This window comes from Rhincodon typus, chromosome 3 (genome assembly GCF_021869965.1).
Source record: "Rhincodon typus isolate 14 chromosome 3, sRhiTyp1.1, whole genome shotgun sequence".
In the NCBI taxonomy this organism is placed as follows: Eukaryota; Metazoa; Chordata; class Chondrichthyes; order Orectolobiformes; family Rhincodontidae; genus Rhincodon; species Rhincodon typus.
Window position 1 is genome coordinate 39,459,384 of NC_063334.1, and position 16,448 is coordinate 39,475,831.

General features: G+C 40.2%; 1 protein-coding gene across 1 annotated transcript in view; it reads left to right on the forward strand.

The window, feature by feature from the left end:
- LOC125481319 (lysine-specific demethylase 4C-like) overlaps positions 1 to 8,487 on the forward strand; it is a 65,166-nt gene extending 56,679 nt beyond the window's left edge. Inside the window, exon 6 of the mRNA XM_048592708.1 lies at positions 7,046 to 8,487. Within this exon, the coding sequence (XP_048448665.1) occupies positions 7,046 to 7,216 (171 nt within the window). The 3' untranslated portion in view covers positions 7,217 to 8,487. The remainder of the gene's footprint in view (positions 1 to 7,045) is intronic.
- The last annotated feature ends 7,961 nt before the right edge of the window (positions 8,488 to 16,448 follow it).

The following is a 16,448-nucleotide window of genomic DNA, read 5'->3' on the forward strand; positions in this document are numbered from 1 at the left end:
GACTGCAACCAGGAAGAAAATGGTAAAAATGTATGTAATATTTGTTTTGACTGATTAATGTGGTCTCTGTAAAAGGTATTTTAACAAAAAACTTGCACTTCCCTTTGACAAAAGAAGTAGGAAATGTGTGTCTTGCCTTGGGCAAAGCATTTGATTGGTGAATTCAGCCAGGGAATAGAAAAGATAAAGGGACCTGTCTGAAAAATATAAAGTGTATTCACTTAAACTGAACTTTTGTTTAATTCATTTCTGTCCTGTGGGCACTGCTGGACTGAGGTTTCAAATAATTCTGTATTGTAATACATGTTAGTGACAGCTAAGTGAGCAGGAAATTGTATTCCACAGCCTAGCTCTTGCATCCAAATATTATCAAGATGTTGTTTTGGGCTTCTGACATGACTTGGCAAGTAATTTTGAATTCAAATGGCCCCTCTTTTGACAATATATCCTTCAATTATCTGGAGTCTAGTTCACGTGTCTACATCAACTGATAGCTATCTCCACCAACCCTCTTCTCCCTTTTACACTGCTTCTATACAAGTGAGTGCTATTTGAAATTATTCCAGCTACTGTGGATGGTATTTCTTCTAAGAAGAGAAGTTCCTGCTCACAGGGCTCAGTGATCTTAGTTCTTTCAAGGGGCAAGAGCAGTTCTGATAGGGCACTGGGAGGTACGTTGGCATACAGTGCAGCAGTGAAGAAGTGTGAAGCTAGGAAGGACAGGCACCAATTATGGGAGAAATTGGCAGAATGGAGGAGGACAGCTTGGTGTGGAACATTTGAAGAAAACAGGAGCAGCTCTGAAAGGGAAGAAACAGATATCTATGTATGGTGCTTCACAAGTGGTTTATGGAGGGGAGAGGAATGCAGCATTCATGCAAGGTGAGAAGATTGCTAGCTTGAATGCAGAGGATTAAAACATTGGGAGTTGTGAGGGAGAAAAGCATGCTAATTTGAAGTTGTGAGGCTACAGAGTCTGGAAGAAGAATGACAACCTGTAATGGATTTTCAGGAAAAAGAAATGCTCAATAAGAGTTGAGCAGCGAGAGAGAAGATGTATTCCAGCTCAAATTTAGGAGAGATTAATCTGTGTGAACAGAGAAAAGGAGAAAATTACACATAGGGACTGGAAAGGTTGGAGGTGATGATGATGTCTCCTTTAACAGTATGGAGAAAAGGCATTGTCCAAGTACCTTTTGTGGAACTGATGACTTTATTGGTTTAATGAATGATGACTTTTTAAAATTTTCCAAAATTTGAAATACATCGATTTGAAGTATAAAAGAATTTGAAAATAACCAGAATTCCTAATTTTTGGCATAAAAAGTAAAATGGTTCTCATCATTTGTCTTAGAAATTCACCTAATTTAGTTTTCTCCAGCCTGATTGAAATAATTCCATGATCAGCCAAGATCCTTCATAGTGTTATGTATGTTTTTACAAGAACAATCTAAATGTTTTTAACTTAGCAATGTATTTTTATCTACAGCAAGTAGAAAGAAGTTCTAAAATATCAAGAAAAATAATTAATTTCCAAACAGCAAAGATAAAGTCATTTTGAACATTAATAAGCAAACTGTGGTTTTTAGACTGGAAAAATGGAAAACCCTACTTCGTTGCAGATTCTGAAATACTGGGAATTAAAATTTACCATACAAAGTAGTTTAATGTTATTAATACTTGTTATTTCCTTAACAGGCATTCTGTATTTTTTTACACCTTCAAACAAATTACGGAATGGTTAATATATCTGCAATTTCTGTTATAAAACTATTTAACTATCTGTCATAGTGCTGTACTTGACCGTTCCTGAGTTACCAGCCTATTAGTGTTAGCGTCAGCTTTTATTTAATTTCTGGGTTGGAACTATGCATCATGGATTTTTATTGTTTTGATATTATGAATACGAAAGGGGAATTTTGAATAGCATAACTGGGAAGTTTTACACAATACATCTGACCCCAGCCAGAGATAAAGGAAGAAAGCAATTAAGAGTGCACTTCCAAATTCCTCCTACTTTCTCCCCTTGCTGTTCTTTCTATTCTTCTATGGGATGTGAGCATCACTGCCAAGGCCAGCATTTATTGTCCATCCCTAATTGCCCTTACAAGATTGTAGTGAGCTGTCTTCCTTAATTGCTTTTATCCATCCGGTGTAGGCACACCTATAATGCTGTTAACAACGGAGTCCCAGGATTTTGACCCAGTCACGGTAAAGGAATAAGCCCATTTTCTTCCAAATGTAAATAGATCCTATCCCTCAGTATCTTCTCCAGCAGCTTCCCCACCACTGACGTGAGGCTCACCAGTCTATCCTTACCTGGATTAATGAGTACTTTGCGTCGGTATTCACCGAGGAGAGGGACATGATGGATGTTGAGGTTAGGGATAGATGTTTGATTACTCTAGGTCAAGTTGGCATAAGGAGGTGGGAAGTGTTGGATATTCTAAAAGGCATTAGGGTGGACAAGTCCCCAGGTCCGGATGGAATCTATCCCAGGTTACTGAGGGAAGCAAGAGAGGAAATAGCTGGGGCCTTAACAGATATCTTTGCAGCATCCTTGAGCACGGCTGAGGTCCTGGAGGACTGGAGAATTGCTAATGTTGTCCCCTTGTTTAAGAAAGGTAGCAAAGATAATCCAGGTAATTATAGACCGATGAGCGTGACGTCAGTGGTGGAGAAGCTGCTGGAGAAGATACTGAGGGATAGGATCTATTTACATTTGGAAGAAAATGGGCTTATTAGTGATAGGCAGCATGGCTTTGTGCGGGAAGGTCATGTCTTACCAACTTGATAGAATTCTTTGAGGAAGTGACAAAGTTGATAGATGAGGGAAGGGCTGTGGATGTCATATACATGGACTTCAGTAAGGCGTTTGATAAGGTTCCCCATTGTAGGCTGATGGAGAAGTGAAGTCGCATGGGGTCCAGGGTGTACTAGCTCGATGGATAGAGAACTGGCTGGGCAACAGGAGACAGAGAGTTGTAGTGGAAGGGAGTTTCTCAATATGGAGAACTGTGACCAGTGGTGTTCCACAGGGATCCGTGTTGGGACCACTGTTGTTTGTGATATACATAAATGATCTGGAGGAAGGTATAGATGGTCTGATTAGCAAATTTGCAGATGACACTAAGATTGGTGGAGTAGCAGATAGTGAAGGGGACTATCAGAGAATGCAGCAAATATAGATAGATTGGAGAGTTGGGCGGAGAAATGGCAGATGGAGTTCAATCCAGGCAAATGCGAGGTGATGCATTTTGGAAGATCCAATTCAAGAACGAACTATACGGTAAATGGAAAAGCCCTGGGGAAAATTGATGCACAGAGAGATCTGGGTGTTCGGGTCCATTGTACCCTGAAGGTGGCAACGCAGGTGGATAAAGTGGTCAAGAAGGCATACGGCATGCTTTCATTCATCGGACAGGGTATTGAGTACAAGAGTTGGCAGGTCATGTTACAGTTGTATAGGACTTTGGTTCGACCACATTTGGAATACTGCGTACAGTTCTGGTTGCCACATTACCAAAAGGATGTGGATGCTTTGGAGAGGGTGCAAAGGAGGTTCACCAGGATGTTGCCTGGTATGGAGGGCACTAGCTATGAAGATAGGTTGAGTAGATTAGGATTATTTACATTAGAAAGACAGAGGTTGAGAGGGTCCTGATTGAGGTCTACAAAATCATGAGAGGTATAGGCAGGGTGGATAGCAAGAAGCTTTTTCCCCAGAGTGGGGGACTCAATTACTAGGGGTCACAATTTCAAGGTGAAAGGGGAAAAGTTTAAGGGAGATATGCATGGAAAGTTCTTTACGCAGAGGGTGGTGGGTGCCTGGAACATGTTGCCAGCGGAGGTGGTAGAGGCGGGCATGATAGCATCATTTAAGATGTATCTAGACAGATACATGAATGGGCAGGGAGCAGAGGGATACAGATCCTTGGAAAATAGGCAACAGGTTTAGATAGAGGATCTGGAGCAGCGCAGGCTTGGAGGGCCGAAGGGCCTGTTCCAGTGCTCTAATTTTCTTTGTTCTTTGAACAGCAATATAGTTCCAAGTCAGGATGGTGTGTGGCTTCGAAGGTAGCTTGCAAGTGTTTGTGTCCCTATACATCTGCTGCCCTTGTCCTGCTAGCTGATAGAAATAGTGTTTGATGGAGGCTGTTGATAAAAAATTTGGCAAGTTGCTGCAATTGTCATCTGTATGGTACACCCTGCTACAACTTTGTATCTGTAGTGGCTGGGGTGCCACTCAAGTGGACTGCTTTGTTTTGGTTGCTGTCAAGTTTTTTGGATATTATTAGAGTTGCATTAATTCAGGAAAGTGGAGGGTGAAGTGTCTTCTAGATGGTGGTCGAGCTTTGGGGAGATACGGATGTGAATTATTCACTGCAGAATTCTAATCTCTGACTTGTTCTTATAGCTACAGTATTTATATGCTGGTTCAGTTCAGTTTCTGGTCAGCAGAAACCCACAGAATGTTGGCAGTGTTAGAACCCTCGCTGATTTTTCTTTATCTTTGTTTTATACTTTTCTCAATTTTGGTTTGCAGCTTTAAACTGAAAATGACCTTTGGACTGTGAGCAGCATCTTGTGTTGGGGGGAGAAAAGGAACAAACAAGCCAGGCATGGAATTTAATTGTAGGGTGGTTTGTGATCAAACGTTTCTACAGATTCTTTGGCACCAGGAGAAAGCAATATGTTTAACTAGATAGCAGATGTTTAGCCATTAACAAGGCCAGTACCTGGGAATTAGTGTCGGCAAGTCTAGGAGAACATGATTGTCAAGCAGAGGGAAAGACAGGAGAGTTTGAACTGGAGATAACACAGCAGGAGGAGCAGGAAAGTTGATGTTTCGGGTCGGAACCCTTCTTCAGGAACTTTCCTGTCAACTTTTCCGCTCCTCTGATGCTGCCTGGCCTGCTGTGTTCCTCCAGCTCCACACTGTGTTATCTCTGACTCCAACACTGGCAGTTCTTACTACCTCTGAGAGAGTTTGAACTGGGTTTTTGGACTGTGTTTCTGGGAGAAGGAGTTTAACTGTTAATACAACAGCATGAAAATTTGGAAATTCCCTGCCAACCTCCCATTTGAAAGTTCAGAGAATAGAAACTAAGTTAGAAGTATAGGTGAAACTTGCTCAGAATGAACAGAAAAGGTGACCCTGAGTGACATCTTCAGAAATTCAACCAAGAAACATTCATATATATGTGTGGAACAATGCATCATGAAAACCGCTTCTGTTATTTTTTTTTAGTCATCCCTTAACTGTGTTTGTTTGTCTGTCTACCTTTTGTGTGAACGGGGCTGAAAACAAAGCTGTTTAAATCGATGACATTTATTATGTAATTTACTTCATTTTGCTCTACTAAAGTTACTGTATTGTTGATAAATAGTTAAATCTTTTGTTTAAGCTGTAAACCCAGTGTCTGGAGTTGATTATCCACAGAGCCTGGGATTGGTTCTTCAAAAAGTCTGGTTAGGAACAATTGAAGTCAATCTTGAGGGTCTTTTGAAAGTTTTAATTTTACTGTGTAGTGAATACACAGGTAGGAAGGCTGATTTGATTCAGCTGTCCGTCTCTATGTTGTAACAGTGGGCAATTCAGCAATGGTAATGCTATTGAATACAAAGGGAGATGGTTAGATTCTGTCTTGTTGGAGATGGTCATTGTCTGGCACTTGTGTCAATGTTACCTGCCACTTATCAGCCCAAGCCTGAGTGTTGTCCAGGTCATGTTGCATTTCGACATGGACTGGTTCAGTATCTGAGAGATTGCAAATACTGCGCAGCAAATATCCCCACTTCTGACTTTGTGCTGGGAAGGTCAGTTTTCAGGATCTAGGTATCACTGGCTAGGCCAGCATTTATTGCCCATCCAGAATTGCCCTTCAAAAGGTGACAGGGAGCTGTCTTCCTGAAATGCTAGAATGATGAAAGGGTTAAGATGACTGACCTTCAACAGCCAGAACTCTTTCCTTTTGTGTCTGATATGCTTCCAACCAGTGGAAAAATTTCTCCTTGATTTCCATGGATTCCAGTATTACCCATGATGCATTTTTGTACGATTGTCAGTGGCATGCTTGTTATAAATGTTTTCCCTTGATTCTGAGTGATAGATTTTCCTTTAAATAGATTTTCACAGAATTGGAGAACGGTTACAGCTCATTGCACCCATTCAAACATCTCTGAAAGAGCAGCTCAGCTGGTCCCACTGCCTTATCTTTTTTCCTGTAACCCTACATTTTTTTTCACACTAGACCTTATAAATTATTCTTGTGATTGTCATGCTGATGTGGAATCAATCTGTGTTCTTTCAGCCTCCTGTTTTTCTCCTTTGGATTCCTGCATCTGCAGTTTTTTTTGTCATCTACCATCCACTTTCGTTCACAGCCACACACTTCCGTTCTATCAGTGGTGCCTTTCATCTCTCCCATACTTCCTCCTTCTCTCTACAATCTTACTTACAATCTTCTCCCTCCATATACTATCTGCAGGAGCTCTTCTCTCCTCTTACTTGTCAGCCTAGCGTTCCTCTTTTATCCTTTTGTAGTTCATGCTGGCACTTTCTAGCAACAGCGTGGCAAAATTCTGTCAATTTGCTTGCCTCCTCCCATTAACACTGACACAAGTGTGCATTGGCACTCCTGTTTTGTTCATGCTGGCACTTTTAATCCCATCCCAGGTCACTGTTCTCCAAATCTTACACTTCGTGTCTTTCCCAAGTTTACATTGGCAGTGTTCTTTCCTTCCTGCCATGCTGGTAATTTTAATCTGCCCAGCATTGAAAGCCATCAGTGGTATCAAGGAAGTAGACCTTTAGTGTGCTGAAAATGGTGCAAATGTTCAATTCAAATTAAGTAACCTCATGTTCAGTAGCAGTCTGCCTTTTCAGTACTTACCCAACATTTGTAACATGCCACTCTCTTCACTAAATCATCAATATTTGAACCCTGAATGTTGCAGCCAATAGGATAAGTGGAACAGGATCATATATGCATACAAGAGTCTTCCTGTAGCAATTTTCTGACAAAGTATTTTTGTTTTTCAGTCTTCAGCATCAGACATGCGCTATGAAGCTACATTTTCCACAGAGAACGTTCAGGCGAAGAAGCGCCCAAGGGTCCTGAATTCCAAATTCATGAATGAATATGTGGACGATCCTGGTTATCGTACCTTCTTGGGAAACTTCTTCCAAACACATTGCCATCAAGGACAATAAAATCATGCTGACAGCCAAAAAGAGAGCTATTTTGATCAGGACATTGAATGAAAAGCCTGACAGATCTTTTGGATACAGTAATGTGCAGCATATTGGATTGTAATACAAATTTTAAGTGAAAGTTGAGGAATTGAAGTTAATCCATTTCTATCATATAATGGACGTAAGGCCTCCCTCCATCCCCATCCCCATCCCCCACTCTCTTTTGAAGAACATAAAGGGACGAAGAAATATCTGGAAATTTCTTCTCAGAACAAGAACTTTTACTAATATGAATGATTTTTCATGTGTCTCAAAAATAGGTTCCTATTTTGGGCCTACATAAAAAAAGAATAACATGCTTATGTGTACTAAAATATTTTTTATATTATTATTGCTACGGTTTCCAGTAGCATTTGTTGTGTTTGTTTTTAGCCTTTTAATTTTATTGACACTGTTACAGAATCCCTCTTACTCAGTTCTTTCGCTTTTATTCAGCTGAACTTTGCAAAAGAGAAAGAAAGCATCCATTGCTACCTGATGGCAGGGTTTTTTTATATATTTAATAAAAGACAGATAGGTGACAGATAGTTTGCAAACAAGTACGTTATGTTATTTGGTACTCATCAGTTATAAAAGAACCGCTTGAGGGTTTTTAAATTATCAGGAATTCTGTTCTATTCTGTAAAACTAAGTATCCGTTTTCTCAATGAGGTAGAACACATAAGAATCCAGCAGCATTTTTGAAGTAGACATTAAGGGTGTTTAGTAAGAATCCTTTGTCTCACTTAATCCTTTCCCTTTACCATTTAGGTGAGCAAGTTGATACAGAGTATGGGTCATCCCCACTCAGGATAAAGGGTTTATACTTGAGCGATTAGCTATAGCAAAGGTGTGTGAAGTTCAAATCATTTGAAGTGCTCTTTAAAACCAGGAACCACAGCTCCTGTATTATAGCTGTTTGGTGTAATTGTTACCTTATGGTTATTTAATGTGATTTTCCTCTTTAAATACACTAAAGTTTATGAATGGGCAGAGTAGAATAAAACCGCCAGCATTGATTATCTTCTGGTCTTTTGAATTCTTCAGTTCTACAGAATTTTTTTGTTCAGTAGTACTGCAGCAGAAAAGGTTTGTTTGTCTGTGACTGCATTTGCACCTTTTGATAAGAGAATGCATGTGGCTTTCTATAACTCGTAGTATGTGATCTGAATTGCTCTCTTGGCACACATCAAGCATGTTTTGCCTTAAGGAATTAAAATAAATTGCAGTGTGTTTCACACCGTTTTGCACAGCATCTCCCAGAAGAAAGTCTGCATTTCGAGCAAAATTTAAGCCATAATGCCTGTTATAGCTTTGAACAGCAAATTTGAACCTCCTGTGCTTTTGAATCTATTCTCATTCAAAATCTCCTTTTCAAGAGTACTTACCAACATGCCTGTCAATTACTTCATTGAGAGAGACTTTTCGGAATATGATTCCTGTAGTTTTAAAAATAAAAACTTGAATTGATGCTACTTATCAGCGAAGGTAATTGACTGAACATAAGAGTGAGGATTTATAATGCAAAACTCTGACCACTGTTAAGCATGTTTTCTTACTGCCCTTTCAGCTCAGTGACCTGATTTTAATTCCAGCTCAAAATAATACAATGAAAGTTTTAGGCAACCATACATTTTATCTCCTTGAGGTTGTATCTCCATAAGGATGACAACCTCATCCACAACCCCAACTACAAACATTCTCGAAAAGTTTTAAAAAATTTTATCTCCTTCGTTGGTCTGAAGCATTATGACATTATTTATTCTGCATTAAAGGCTATATGAAAGCAAATTGTTTGTTGAACATTCCTGTTGAGAAGAACAAACAGTTAAAATGCACAACCAACAATTGCTTAGAAAAAGGCCTTAACAGTGATATAGACAGTAGAACGGATTGTTGGGATATAGGCAGAAGATTTACCTTCCAGGTGTCCTGTACAGTACCTGACCTTGCAGTATTTGTTGCTGAGTTTTGTTTCTAAAATGTTATATGGCTTGGTACTATTCACCTTAATGACCAAAAATAATGTACAAGAGTATAGACCAAGGAACATATACTATATTGCTATGTTTACAAGACATGAAAAGAGATCCTAAATTCTTTTAAAAGCTATTCTAGTTTAAATTTTAGAATGATCACTGATAGTCGAAAGCATGTCACCAATCTCAAATTGACCACAATTTCTGGAAGGATTATAATTATAATCATCAGTTATCGTATTTGAAACTGGACATAACCATCCTGGAATGTTGCACCCTTGCATTGTGTGGATCTTGCAGTCCACAAGAATAAAGTGCAGCCATTGAGATGTGTCACGCAGCCAGTTCTGAATGAAAGAGTACTATTGAAACTCATTATGCCTGAAGTGGTGCTAACAGTTCTTCATTGATCTCGTACGAAAGAACAAATGGCCTGGCCAGAGGTAGAGGCCAGTTGTTTCATAGAAACTGCCTTGTTAATTTGAAACCGATTCATCCAAGAACTGTGTCACATAACCAAAGTTGATCTTTGTAAAACATTTCGTTTGTAATTCTAAATTACTTGAGTCTGGTAAAAAGTAATATACCATTAACATCAAGTCAGTCTGCTAAGTATCTAACAGGTGACACCAAATCAGACTTCAGCCCGAGCTAATCCTAGCTCTGGCCTAAATCCTCTTCCAATTCTCTTGATTCTGGAAAAATTCTAGAGGATTGGAAAAATGCTAATGTAATGCTCTTACTTAGAAAGAGACAGAAAGAAGGAAACTATAGACCAGTTAGTTTAACACCTATCTTTGGGAAATTATTTGAATCCATTATTAAGGAGGTAGCGCTGGGACACATCTTTGGACTGAGGGAGGAAACCAGAGCACTAAGTGGAAATCCACACCGACATGGGGAGAATGTGCATACTCCACACAGAGATTACCCAAGACTGCTAACCACAGAGTCACCGTGACATCTGATGATGTGCAAGTTAGGTGGATCGGCCAGTAAATTGCCCCATAGTGTCCAGGGGTGTGTAGGCTAGGTGGATTTGCCAAGGTAAAGATTGAGTACGGGCATAGGGTAGAGGTCGGCTCTGGGTGGTATGCTCTTCAGAGGGTCATTATAGAGCTGATGGACTGAATAGCCTCTTTCTGCACTGCTGGGATTCTATGACCCTTGGAAAGCCAAAATATAATCCATCAGAGTTAACATAGTTTTATGAAGGGTAAATGATGTTTCACTAATTCGCTAGAGTTTTTATTTGATGATGTAACAAACATAATCAGTCCTATAGATATTGAATGTAATGTATCTTGATTTCCAGAAGGGACTTGATAAGGTGTTGCGCAAAAGGTTATTTTACATGGTAAGACCTTATGTGGTTAGTGGTAGTAAATTAGCTTGCATAGAAGATTGGCCAACCATCAGAAAGCAGAGAGATTGGATAAACGTTTTTTTTTCTCTCCGGTTGGCAAACTGTAACTAGCGAAGTGGCCCTTGAGTCCCAACTATTTACAATCTATTAATGACTTGGATACAGGGATAAAGTATACTGTGACCAAATTTGCAGGTGACGCTAAAATAGGTGGGAAAGTTAGTTGCAATAAAAAGGCAATTTCTCTAAATGGAGAGAAACTGCACAAGGTATTGGTAAGACCACATATTGCTTCCAGTTTTGGTCCCATTGAGGTGGGATGCAGTTGCGTTGGAGCTGGTCGGAGGAGGTTCACTTGACCGATTCTTTTGTGGAGATGAGCAGGTTAGGCCTATACTTGCTAGAGTTTAGAAAAATGAGAGGAGATCCAATTGAGGTATATCGGATGCTAAAGGCAATTGACAAAGTAGACCGAGAGCAGATGTTTCACATGCAATCTAGAACATGAAGTCATAGTTTCAAGCTAAGGGGTGGCAGATTTAAAATAGGTGAGGAATTACCTCTTTCAACAGGTCATAAATCTGTAGAATTCTTTACCCCAGAGTGCAGTGGACACCAGGGCATTGAGTAAATTTAAAGTGGAGATAGGCAGATTTTTAATTAGTAATGGTTTGAAGAGTTATGGAGAGCAGGTAGAAAAGTAGAGTTGAGACTAAGAGGAGGTCAGTCAGAGCAAGCTTGAGAGGCTAATTTACCTATTCCTGCGCCTACTACTTTTGTTCTTAAAATCTGGTTTTCTGGATAAATTTTATATTCACCTGATAAATGGACTGACCTTATTAAAAGTTTGAATCTGATATGACCTCTTCAGAATAAAGAAGAGTAATTTTGGACTCAAGGTTTTCTGAAGAAGACTTTCTAAACTCAGACAAAATTGTGAATTGCTACTCTCATATTTAATTTTTAAGTCATTCTTAATTTTTTTTAAATTTATTCATGGGATGTAGGCATCCCTAGTTGGCCAAACATTTCTTGCCCGTTCCTAGTCATCCTTGAGAAGGTGGTGGCGAACTGCTGTCAAGAACTGCAGCAGTTGATTTGGTCCATAGGGATTGAGTTTCAGGATTTTGAGACAGCGACACTGAGTCAGAGTCATACAGTCATAGAGATGTACAACGTGGAAACAGACCCTTTGGTCCAACTCGTCCATGTCGACCAGATATCCCTAAATAAATCTAGTCCCATTTGCCAGCATTTGGCCCATATCCCTCTAAACCCTACCTATTCATATACTCATCTAAATTCATCAAAATTTTGTAATCGTACCAGCCTCCATCATTTCCCCTGGCAGCTCATTCCATATACGCACCACCTTCTGTATGAAAAAATCGCCCCTCAGATCCCTTTTATATCTTTCCCCTCTCACCTTAAACCTATGCCCTCCCATTTTGGAGTCTCACACCCTGGGGGAAAGACCTTGCCTATTTAGCCTATCCATGCCCTTCATGATTTTATAAATCTCTAGGTCACCCCTCAGCCTCTGACACTCCAGGGAAAATAGCCCCAGACTCTTCAGCCTCTCCCAATAGCTCAAACCCTCCAAACCCTGGAAACAGGGTTTCATAAATCTTTTCAGAACCCTTTCAAGTTTAAAACCATCCTTCCAATAGGAGGGAGACCAGAATTGCACACAGTACTCCAGAAGTGGCTGAACTAATGTCCTGTATAGCCACAACATGACCTCTCAACTCCTATCCTCAAGCACTGACCAATAGAGGCAAGCATACCAAACATCATCATCACTATCCTATCTACCTGTGAATCCACTTTCAAGGACCTATGAACCTGCACTGCAATGTCTCTTTGTGCAGCAATGCTCCTCAGGACTTTACCATTAAGTGTATAAGTCTTGCCCTGATTTGCCTTTCCAAAATGCAGCACCTCACATTTCTCTAAATTAAACTCCATCTGCCACTCCTCAGCCCATTGGCCAATCTGATCAAGATCCCATTGTACTCTGAGGTAACCTTCTTTGTTGTCCGCTACACATCCAATTTTAGTGTCATCTGCAAACGTACTAACCATACCTTCTACGTTCACATCCGAATCATTTATATAACTGATGAAACGCAGTGGACCCAGCACCGATCCTTGTGGCACACTGCCAGTCACAGGCCTCCAGTTTGAAAAGCAAGCCTCCACCACCACAATGACACATTTCTGGATGGTGGAGAACTTGCAGGTAGTGGCGTTCCCATGTATCTGCTGCCCCCTTTGTCCTTCTCAATGAAAGTGGTTGAGAGTTGGAACAGTGCTGTATAGCAACCTTGCTGAATTTCTGCAATACATCCTGTAGTCAGTGCACATTGCTACTACTGAGCATTGGTGGTGGAGGGAGTGGATGTTTGTGTATGTATTGCCAATCAAGCGGGCTGCTTTGTCCCAGATGGTGTCAAGCTTCCAGCGTGCTGTTGGAGCTGTACTCATCATGTCAATGGTAGAGATGTTACTTGCTGCAGTATTCCTAGCCTCTCACCTGCACTTCTAGCCGCTGTACTTGTATGGACAATTTGGCTCAATTTCTGGTCAACAGTAACTGCTGGAGTGTTGTAATTTATTTCCTTTTTTCTTTCTTCCTTATATACATGTGTGTATGTGTTGAAACAAGCATCCCTTAGATTTGAATGCATGAATAAACCATACCTCAGTTTTAATGCTAACAAGCTTGCTGTGAGTCATTTTTAATAAGGACTTCACAAACAGAAAGTTGGGGGGTGAACACACCAGTGCTTGTTTCAAAAGGAAGAAGAAAATAAATACAAACCTCTGCTTACAGACAAAAGAGAAGCGATATAAAATAAATGAATGCATCTCTCCCTCCTGTCCATAACAGAATGCAGAAAAAATAATTGCCATAAACCTGCCCATCCTTTAATGCCTCCAGGAATTCTCAAATGAAACTGATGTAAACACTTGGGGAATTGATGTGGAAATATAGACAGCCTGTAATAAAAGTTTACCTTCCAATACATCAGCTCACTATAATTTACCAATTCACATCTCAGTTCTGTGTGTTGTTTTTAATTTAGTTTAATAGATTGCATTGAAAATATTATGTAAGATAACATTCAGTACAATGCAGACCTTTGTCTCTTTTTGTTTTACTTGTGTTACAATAAATTTTAAGTATCACAGATTCCAAATGTTAAGATTGGATTCCAATCTAAGCAACCGAAGCCTATTTTTCAGTATTCTCTTCTGCCTCCTCATTTTGTCAAATGGGTTTTGTCTTTCAATGGTATTCAGCCATATCTCAGATCTGCCAATGGTTGAGAGTATCACTGTAATCCTTTTTGGTTGGTGTGTTGTTTGTTTTCAAAGAAACTTCTAAGCTATCTTAAAATTTTAATGATTGCAAATAGAAGAAAATCTCAAAAAAAGAATATATTTTGATTTCCATCTGTTTTCGGAAATGAACAGTGGTTACAGTAACCTTTGCCAAGCGAACATCTAAAATAACTGTTACGGTTTTTATTTGCTATGTGATGCTGATTGATTTATTGCCATCTCTCATCCTTTCAACCCATTGGTGAGTTTATGATGTATATCAGCTTGAAGCTCCCCTGTTCAATTGCCAAGTAAACCTACCATTTTGTATCATTTTTCATCTTCTCAGTTGTGTTTAAAGATCGTTTATTTTTATTTTTGAATTTCCCTGTTTTATAATTTTAGCCTGTGAGGGCACTGGTCCATGATTCTATTACTCCACTATCTCTATCATTGGGGTGAAACTTCTGCAGTGATCCTATTTTAATGCTTCATAAGTGCATGGGAAGTGGGGATGTTCACTGACGATTGCGCAATGTTCAGCACCATTCGCGACTCCTCAGATACTGAAGTTGTCCATGTTCAAATGCAACAAGATCTGGACAGTATCCCAGCTTGGGCTGACAAGTGGCAAATAACATTCAAGCCACACAAATGCCAGGCTATGACCATCACCAATAAGAGATAATCTAACCACTGACCCCTGAAATTCAATGATGTTACCATCACTGAATTGTTAATAGGCAATCCACAATCAATGTCCTAGGAGTTCTCAGTGACCAGAAACTCAACTGGACTCATGTCATAAACACAGTGGCTACAAGGACAGGTCAGTGGCTACGAATACCACGGTGAGTCACCTTCTGACTCCTGAAAGCCTGTCTGCCTTCTACAAGGCATGCCAGGAGTGTGATGGAATATTCCCCATTTATCTGGATCAGTGCAGCCCCAACAAGACTCCAGAATCTTGACACCATCTGGGACAAAGCAGCCTGCTTAATTGACAGTGCATCCACAGACATCCACTCCCCCCACCACCAATGTTCAGTAGTGCAGTGTGTACAGTCTACAAGATGCACTGCAGAAATTAAGCAGGGTTCCTATATAGCACTTTCCAAACTCGCAACCAATTTCATTGAGAAGGATGAAAAGGTAGCAGATACATGGAAACACCACCTCCTGCAAGTTCTCAACCATCCAGATTTGGAAATATATCATTGTTCTTTAACTGTCCACCACCAACAAGGTACGAGTCAGGAGTGTGATGGAATACTCCCCATTTATCTGGATCATGGCAGCCCCAACAAGACTCAAGAAGCTTGACACCATCCAGGACAAAGCAGCCCGCTTGATTGACACTACATCCATAAGCATCCACTCCCTCTGCCACTAATACGCAGTAGCAGCAGTGTGTACTATCTACAAGATGCACTGCTGAAATTCACCGACGATCCTCAGAAAGCACCTTCCAAATCTATGACCACTTTCGTCTGGAAGGACAACAGTAGCAGATATATGGGAACATCACCACTTTCAAATTCCCTTCCAAGCCACTCACCATCCTGACTTGGAACTATATTGCAGTTCCTTCACTGTTGCTGGGTCAAAATCCTGGAATTCCCTCCCTAATGGCATTGTGGGTCAACCCACAGCAGATGGATGGCAGCGGTTCAAGAAGGCAGCTCACCATCACCTTTCAAGGGCAACTAGGGATGAGATTTAATGCTGGCCAGCCAGCAACACCCATATCCCACAAACGAATGAAAAATAATAAAAAAAAAAAATTCAGCATGACCCCAGAGTGAAAATTCAGGTACTGAATGGGTGAAGGGATGTTCACCAGATTCCAAAGGGCATTTCTTTAAACTGACATAGCCTATTTGGGATTACAAACATAAAGACTTCTTTCGCTCTCTCCGACAAAGATTATTGCCAGTAACCATGAAGTAAGTCCAACTTTGTGATGTAAGTGGCTTGTCCAAGTTTTTTCACACAAGTCTCCAGCCTTGGAATTGGATATGAGTCCAATTTAGTTATGGCGTTGACCTTCCAATAACCCACACAGAATCATTGAGTACCATCAGGTTTGGGAACCAAAGTAATTGGCGAACTCTACTCACTTTGACTTAGCTTGATAATGTTTTCTTGGAGCATCACTTCCGCTTCCTTCTGTACCTGTGTGGCTTTGAGAGGATTAAGTATGTAGGGGTGTTGTTTTATTGGAACAGTATTCCCTACTTCAACCTCATGTACATTGACATTAGTCCTCCCCATTTTATTCCTACATATGTCCTCATATTGCTGCAAAGAACCTTTCAGTTGAGTTCTCTGCTCCTGAGACAGATAGCTCACTATCCTATCTGATTCTCCAAGGACTTCCTCATTATTTAACTTATTTTGAGGCACATCAAAATCCAAATCATCCGGGTTTGATTCCTCACTCTGAGGGATAGTAACCAATACCTGTTTCTCCAGTTCCCTTTCCCTGTCATAGTATCATGTGACTATGTTGAAACCTTACATCTGATAAAGTTTTTTT